Genomic DNA, 8,939 nt, shown 5'->3' on the forward strand with positions numbered 1-8,939 from the left:
TGCGGGCCCACCTGTCAGTCACACGTTCTATTGTCATGTACTCGTGCGGCATGTTTTTCAATATGCTAAATGGTACGTAAAAGATTTTACGTAGAAAAGTTAATTTAAAAAAGTGGTATGTTAATCTGTGGTTACGTTTTTACGGGCCGATTAACTAACGTGGCCGGATACAAAGCAAGCGACGTCGATCGATCGTCTTCCTTGTCCGCTCCCCGTCTCCCGCGTTTGCAAGCGATCTGTCTCGGAGGCGTTGCCTTTGGGCGAGATAGATAGCGTGTGGAACACTGGTAACTTGCTGAAGCTTTTTGTATTTTTAAGTTCCCAAATTTTTCTGGACGTGGATCACAATCGGCGTATATATTTGAACTATTAAACATAGTCTAATTACGGAAATAATTTCAGATTCCGTCTAAAAAGCACGAGACAATCTTTTGAGTCTAATTAATCCGTCATTAGCACATATTGGTTACTAAGCACTTAGGACTAATCATGTATTAATTAGGCTAAAAAAATTCGTCGCACGATTTCCCCCATAACTATGTAATTAGTTTTAACTTTTTATCAATATTTAATGCTTCACTTAGCTGTCCAAAGATTTGGTGCGATTTTTTTAGGAAATGATTTTGGAAACTAAACAGGGCATAAGATTAGACCCGTTTAGTTCTCAAAATTTTTTGAGAGGACGGTTACATCAGCGTGTACAGTCACATATTTGAAGTATTAAACGTAGTCTAATTACAAAATAAATTTTAGATTCCAATTGGAAACCGTGAGATAAATCTTTTAAGTCTAATTAATTTGTTGTTAGCACATGTTAGTTACTGTAGCACTTATGGCTAACCATGCATTAATCAGGTTTAAAAGATTCGCCACACGATTTCTCCATAACTATATAATTATAATTAGTTTTAATGTTCATATATATTTAATGTTTCATTTAAGTGTCCAAAGATTCGACATGATGTTTTTTAAAAAAAACTTTTGAAAACTAAACAGAGCCTTAGTCATTGGAACGCTAAAACGGACCCCATTGCTTCGCTGAGAATAATCATAAGAGCGAGTACAATAATAAGTAACATAAGTAGACTTCAAAAATCGCCACATTATGTTTATGTTTACATGAAGAAGAGAGAAAATAAAATTTAAACAAACGGAATTTACAGCCAATTGCAACACAACCACCAAAACACTGTGTGTATGAGAGATGGCCATGCACTGATAATTTAGCATAAGTTTATGTGTAAATATCATACAAGTTGGCTTTATGTTAGCTCTTAGTGACATAAAATTTTTTTGAAGCTAATAGTTAATAGTTAGTTTTTCTATTAACCCTGCTCTAAGCAACTAACCAAATATCTATTGAAACGTCAAAGTTTGTTGTAACATTTCCATTTAGGTATCAAGGAGCGTCAAACTATCTTGAAACGTAGATAATACTACCGTAACAGTATGAGCCAAGCAACTAAGCAAATATCTATGTTCTATGTTCGTATTAGCAGTGGCGAATCTATCACCAACCTCACCACCAACTCCTTCATATTTTCTTTAAAAAAAATAACTAAGATCTATATATTAAATTATTTTTATTAACTTTACTTTAATAACTGTTAATTATATTTTTTTAATAAAATTTCATTCCAAACGCGATCGATATACTGGTATAAACATTACGTGCAAAGGCCACCGCGTACGGCCTGGTTGCGTTGCTGGGCCGGTGGAGGAGTCATCCCAGAACGGGCAGAGAAAATCGGAAGCCCAAATAGATACAATATTTCTTTGGGGAAAAAGTCCACCAAAAATCCCTGAACTTGAAGGTAAATCTATTTTTCGTCGCTTCACCGGAATACCAGAAATGTGCACCCTTAAACTTGCATAATCCATTTAAGAAATGTCCCTTAGCAGTATTAACTCGTATTTTTGACTGGTTTGCTGACGTGGCATATGATGGATCCCACGTTTCAGGGATTTTTATTTTTTTAATCTCTCATTTTATTTTTCTCTCCTCTCTCTCTCTGCTTCCTCCGTTCTTCCTCTCTTCAGGTTGCGTCGCCCACGACCGACCACCCAGGTTCGTGCGCGAGCTATTCTCGCTGCACTACCTCCTAATCCTATGCACACGACAACCACATACGTTGGTGCTCATGTGCATGCATGCAAAACAGAAATGAAAACATGCAGTCCTCACTAACTCACAACGCAAAGGCTTAACTAACAAATCTCCTCCTAAGCCTTGCGCATCTCTACTTCAGCTTGACGAGGCCGAGCTTGGCACGGAGTTCGCAGAATCGCTCTCGCACCAGCGCCTTCGTCATGATATCCGCCAGCTGCTCGCTCAGTTGTGCGGTGTGCCGATGGAGACGACATCAACCCTTCCTTCTTCAATGCACTCTCGATTAAAATGAAATCTCTTACTGAGTTGGATGGCGGACTGATTGTCGATGTTGATCTTTACCGCGCCTTCATGCATGCTCACCTTTTAGCTCGGCCATCGCCACTCCCCGCCCGCTCGGCGTCGCAAGCCGCAAGTCACCGCCGCCCCCGCACCGCACGTCCGGCCGCCGCAAACCGCAAGCCGCCGCGGCCCCCCGCTCGTCTGGCCGCCACCTCCCGCTCGTCCGGACGCCACCTCGGTGCTGCAAGCTGCCCTCGCCCGCCCGACCGCCACCTCGGTCGCCACAAGCCGCCACAGGCCCCCGTCCAGCTCAGTCGCATGCCGCCTGGGCGGGCTGTCCGGCCACCGACGCCACACAGCTCCTCCGCCCCCCCTACTCGCCCGACCACCCGACTACCGCCACCTCCAGCTTGCAGCCACTCATGCACTAGCCTGAAGAGAGGAAGAAGGGATGAAGGAGAGAGAGAAGAGAAAAGGAGAAGAAGTAAAGAAAAAAAAAGAAACACTCTGACGTCTGGGGCTCACTGTAAGCCACGTCAGCAAAACCATGCAAAAAAAATTAGAGAATACTGCCGAGTGAATTTTTTGAACGGTTTATACGAATTTAGAAGGTACATGTCTAGTATTCCGGTTAAGAAATGAATAACAGATTTGCCGTCAAGTTCAGAGACCTTTTAAGGACTTTTTTCTTTCTTTGGCGAAGCGGCCCACCGGCGAGCCACTTTGCGTGTGGGCCGGGCCACCCTCCCCCGTCGTTATATCCCCCGGACCCAACGCCTAGGCCCAGCCGCGTCTCGCACCGCCGCCGACGCCGCAGCACATACCCAGCACACACACGCCGCGCGAGCGAGAGAGAGAGGAGTGGGAGATGGCGCACTCGCCGTCGGGATCGTCCGCGGCGGCGGCGGCGACGGCTTCGGCGGGGGGAGAGGAGGGGGCCATGGCGGTGGAAGACGGCGGAGGAGAGTCCTCGATCACCGCGCTGCTCTTCGGTACGCGGCGTCCCTGAAACCCTGACCCTGATCTCTTCCCGTCTCGTCGGCGCTCGCTCGAGGGCCTCTTCGGCTCCGCTCGATCGGCGCGGCCGTCCATGCTCACGACGCGTATACCGTGCAACTTATCTCTATCTCTGGTCGATTCGATCCAGAGGCGGCCGAATTTTTAGCCGATGGGTGCTCCTTTTGAGAGATCCATGGAGCGGTTTGATTCGGAGGTTCGAGGAGGAAGCCCTGGGTGTACTCGGATTGTTTGTTTTGAATGAGCAAATCCAATTCTAGTTAGATTTCCTCCCACATTTTGATTGTGTGCGTCACCTGCTCACTCGATTCGTTTCTGTTTGCATTCGATTTGAACCAGCCGTTTGGAATTCACCCAGATATATGTTTATTTTCATGTTGGAATTAAACGTCTCTACTTGATAATTGTGCGATGCACAGCGCATTCCACTCGCTAGTTTCGATCGGTTTCCGACATTTAGCAACAAGTTTGCTTGTGTCATTGCAACTTAATAATTGTATGAGGCCACTGCACATTCGCCTGCTTGTTTCCACTGGTTTCTTAAATTTATCGACGAACCATCAAATTACTGGTGCAGGCTGTAACTCATCGCTTGGTAGATTCCAAATCAAACACTACGCTGGTGACGATTCATTCACGGATGCATGCGTAGTCTCACACACTGAAGCACTTCCTGAAAGGATCAACCTAGGCAGCATTTTTTAAAGAATTTTCCTTAGCTTTTGTAACATTGTTTTTCGAACGGTTAAACAAACGATAATCTTTTGAAAACTATTATTATACAGAAGTTTATCATAACTTGTGTGAATTATTCCATCGTTTGTATTATTAAACAATTATCATAACAAACAAATAAACTTTCATCAACCATCTTTTAGCATATTTCAAACAGTCTTAATGCGTTGATGTTACATGCAAATTTTTTTTATTTAGTTAAACTAGATTTAACCCTAAATCACCAGTGAGTCGATCACAGCTATTCCTACTTGCTCACACATCGACAGGTGACACTAGCAGCTAACACGCCCGGTGGTTTTGCTTCTCGCATGCAGATGTGTCGCAGCAGGTGCAGGAGGCCCTGCAGGGGATGCTGAAGATGACGGGGGAGATCGAGCAGTGCGGCGGCGAGATCGAGGCGGAGATCGAGCGTGCCAAGGAGGCCGTCGCCGACAAGGGCAGGGCGCTCGACGACGACCGCGACAGGTTCCAGAAGGCCGCGCTCTCCGCCCTCAACATCCTCAGCGGCGACGGCGGCAACGGCATCTGATCTGACCTGACCTCACCTTTTCGCCATCAAATCGGACTCGCCACCACCCCCATCCATACGTGAATTGTTTTTGCTACCCGTGTTGCTGTCAGCGTACTCCTCTGGAAAAAAAAAACGAATTCTCCCGTTTCCGTGTTCAACGTTTGACTATTCGTTTTATTTAAAAAATTTTCAGAAAATTAGAAAAAAAATTAGTCACACGTAAAGTACTATTCATAATTTATCATCTAATAAAAACAAAAAAATCAATCGTAAAAAAAATTAAATAAGACGAAGAGTTAAAAATTGAAAGTAAAAAGTAAAAATTGGTTTATTTTGGGACGGAGGGAGTAAGTATTAGGCAGTGCCTAGCGAGTGTTTTGAACTTGTACTCACTGCAAGAGTCAAGATAGGGAGTGTTCTGAGCTGATCACTGTAATTGTGTTACCGGAGTTAGTGTGATGTACTATGAGACCACGATAGCCGCCGCGGCTGACGTTGTCAAAAGTGCAGCATTAACTTTGGAACAATTGAGCGGAAGGAAACAGGAGGCAAAGCCCAAAAGTCCATCAGGCCGCCTGAGTCGACCCGGGATATGTTGATGCTGCCTCGTGTTGATGTAAACATTTACCACATACTGTATCTAAACACTATACTTGAGTAGCGTTGGTAATGAATATATATCACCTGCCCTTCTATCAACTCTATGTTTTTTAAACTGTAGTTAGAGAACTTAAAAAATTCATAGCCGTACGAATAGTTATGCTAGGACTGGGTTCGTGAATTCCCCGTCTATTTTCGCTTATATTTATACTTATAAGTTAAAATTTAAATTTTTAACCTTAAATTTAGAGTTGACTTTAGGGTTTTTTTTACCGTAATTTATTTTTCAGCCTTGACTTTTTAGATCATCAATAGTACGTATATAAAATTTTTATTTATAAATTATTTTTTGTTTGTAAATATGTCGTTTGGCTTTTTCTATAAAACACCCAAACAATCACCACTGAAATGATAACTAATTAATGCACCGGCTGTTATTTTTTACTAATATAATCCAATTGTGAAAAGATATTCGTCCTCATCTTTTCACTTCTTTTATGCTTATAAACCAAAATTTAAATTTTTAACCTTAAATTTAGAGTTGATTTTGGGGGTTTACCGAAGTTTATATTCTAGTCTTGACTTTTAGATTGCTAAGAATACATATATAAAAGTTTTATTCACTAATTATTTCTCGTTTCAAATATGTAATTTAGCTTTGAACAATCACCCAATTAATGGCCTGACTCTGTGAATATGTGAATATCTTGTTTAATAAGAGTTAATGCTCCGGATGGCAGCTATATAAGTAAGAATAATTACGAATAGATATAGGTTGTATTCTTTTATCCATGAAAGATGAACAATTATCTAATTTTTAATAACTATTTAACAGCGTAAACGACTGGTTAACTACTATAGAGTTAATAATATACTTTAAAATTGTGAAAGAATGAATTTCTATATTGAGATACTTATATAAAAGCATATTGTTTGGTAGTTCGAAAAATGTGCGCACAAAAATCGAGAAATAATATGCAACATATCATCCAAAACGAACACAGACATACTCGAGCAATGAAAAAACCATGTTGGGAACGAGTCCAACGGGAATCATCTTCACCGACTTCTAGATGGGATGTTTACTGCGTGTCTCATCGTTTTGGCACGTTTATACAATAGTAAGCACGTTCAAGTTGAACCCGGTCTGAAAAAATCCAAGCCGGCCCAACCTGACAATGCATCAAGCTACAGGGGCAGATTAAGAAACCAACGATTGGGGGCTGAACTGCCTAAATATACTACTAAGCACCCCCTACCTCTTATTCATGGCGATTTTTTTTGGCTCCATGGGTCCGGAGAGGGTAGGAGGATATGAAGCTCTCCTCACCAACATTAAATCCGCCACTGTCAAGCTTTGTCAAAAAAATCCTGGAAGTTTGTGAAAATCTAAAAAACCCTAAAAATTCTGGCCCGACCCAAGAAAGCCCGGTGGCTAGGTTAGGCTTGGGCCTGGTTTTTGGTCAGGTTTTTTCCAGGCCCCGCATGGAACCCTGTCCAGCCTAAGGATTGAAGAGGTATATACAAGAGTATACTAAAATTTGAATATTAGAGTTTAATTTTGGAATTGATTTTGGGTTTTCTTATCGTACTCTAATTTATTTACTTATGGAATAGAAAAAACATATATATAAAAGTTTTATTTATGTTTTGGTTGCTAATATGTTGTTTCGCTTATTGTTATTATAAGAGAAAATATTATCCCGGTGGTTTATAGGAAAACAACCCTTGCGAGAAAAACATATGCAATATGCAACCGAATCTTTTCTTGTGTTTATACTTATAAGTTAAAATTTAAATTTTTAACCTTAAATTTAAAGTTGATTTTGTTTTTTCACCAATGTTTATTTCTTCTGGTTTTGATTTTTAGATAACTAAGAATACGTATATAAAAGTTTTATTCAAAATTTTTTTTATTTGTAAATATGTCATTTGACTTTATCGAACAATCACCCCATATTGTACTGTACTTGTGTACTCTATATGCTGTCTTAGCTGTAAGCACAAGAGATTTGCTGATCCAACGATGATGAATCGATGAATAATGATGATCGAGAAGGTGCGAATGTGGCGCCGGCGGAAGCTTCTACTTTGATTCTTCCATTCCACGCCCTTTTCTCAGAAGCTAACGCGCCCAAGCAAATGCGGAATCGATCTGCACGTGCCCGCAGGGTGACGAACTGACGAAGGCAACATATTATAAGTAGCCATCGCTGCTTAGTCACTAAGCAGCCAGGAGAGTGCTCCCCGCATTTCACCAACACCAAATTAACCACGCAACAACTGTGTTAATTTGCTACTAGCTCGCCATCCAGCTCGATCACCGGCGGCCGGCGGCGACTGAGAGAGAGACCGACGCGATATATGAGGACGGCGGCGGCGCAAGAGTCGGCGGGGACGACGGAGGCGGCGCCGCGGTGGCGGCGGCGGGGCGCCATCGACGGCAGCGTGGTTGACCAGGCGGTGGCGTACACCCTCATGGCCGCGGCGCTCGCCGTCACCTACCTCGTGCATTGAGCTGCCCTGCATCTAGCTCACTTTGAACAGTTTATATATACATTACATTACTCCATTACCTATTCGCTATGCTCACTACGATAAATATAGGCATCTGTAACGATTACTTGATGACAGAACCCATGTCTGTCATAAACAAAGGCTATTTATGACGACTGTTCATAGGATGAAAATTATTTATGACCAAACTATGTCTCTGTCATAAATATCGTCAAAGTATACTCTGCATGAATTCTATGACGATAGCACGATGACAATAGTAGATCGTCATAAAATATAGAACTATTAATTTTTTAAAACAAAATAAATCTTGTTACACTACGTTCACTACAAGAAACTATTTAATTTGTTATAGCAATTTCGTCACCATTTATAAATATAATATTTAGAATAGAAAATATGATATTTATACTAAAGGTTAAAAGTATTAACAAGTGAAGTAAATACGAAAAAATATATTTTTTTGAAAGTCAATTATGGTTGGATTTATTTTTTTAAATAACCAGAAATTTATAAAATGATAATATAATATAATATTTATAAAATTTATATGTCAAGACCCATAACAATATTAATTAACAATTTATTTGTTTAATATTTTCTTTATAATAAGTTTATTAAATACTTGGTGTGCTCATCTGTTTTCTAGATTTTTTGCGGAATTATTTGAGCCTGCGAAGTATTCTTAATAAATAAAACATCATTCCAGTGTTTAAATTAAATCTAAAATGTTTTAAAACTCTCTCATTGCTTTGGGCCATTTTCAGCCCAGCAACTCTCTCCCTCTCCCTTTCGGCCTGGTCACTGGAGCCCAACTCCGCTCCCTTCTCCTTGGTTTCTGTCCAAAGGAAGTCAAATTGTCCTCCCTCTCTTGTTTTCTTTTTTAGTTATTACACCATTATATGAATAACACATAAAAATAATTATCTTATATATATCATTTTATTTTTCATATGTAATAGACTACGTATTACGTATAAGTTGTCTGTTATAAGTTTCAAAAATTTTAGAGTTGATTTACTATTTTCTATATATTAATTGAATTTCTACATGATTATGAAAATTAATTCAAAATTGAAATACAAGTACATCTAATAAAATACCAAAAATTACAGAAAAATAATATTTAGGCTCATATGTTCCATTATAGCCCATGTCCTTGAG

General features: G+C 40.5%; 1 protein-coding gene across 1 annotated transcript; it reads left to right on the top strand.

The window, feature by feature from the left end:
• The first annotated feature begins 3,193 nt into the window (after positions 1–3,193).
• LOC102710126 lies at positions 3,194–4,801 on the top strand. Its single transcript, XM_006654993.2, has 2 exons — positions 3,194–3,384; positions 4,462–4,801. Exons 1-2 carry the CDS (start codon positions 3,261–3,263, stop codon positions 4,674–4,676), a joined length of 339 nt encoding a protein of 112 aa, XP_006655056.1. The 5' UTR covers positions 3,194–3,260; the 3' UTR covers positions 4,677–4,801.
• Positions 4,802–8,939: the final 4,138 nt, after the last annotated feature.

This window comes from Oryza brachyantha, chromosome 5 (assembly GCF_000231095.2).
Source record: "Oryza brachyantha chromosome 5, ObraRS2, whole genome shotgun sequence".
Classification (NCBI taxonomy): Eukaryota; Viridiplantae; Streptophyta; class Magnoliopsida; order Poales; family Poaceae; genus Oryza; species Oryza brachyantha.

What these genes read in the sequence shown, in the direction of transcription:
- LOC102710126 (XM_006654993.2), top strand. Translation starts at nt 3,261, where the DNA reads ATGGCGCACTCGCCGTCGGGATCGTCCGCGGCGGCGGCGGCGACGGCT. An exon ending in GATCACCGCGCTGCTCTTCG is followed by an intron (nt 3,385 to 4,461) that starts GTACGCGGCGTC and finishes TCTCGCATGCAG; the next exon opens with ATGTGTCGCAGCAGGTGCAG.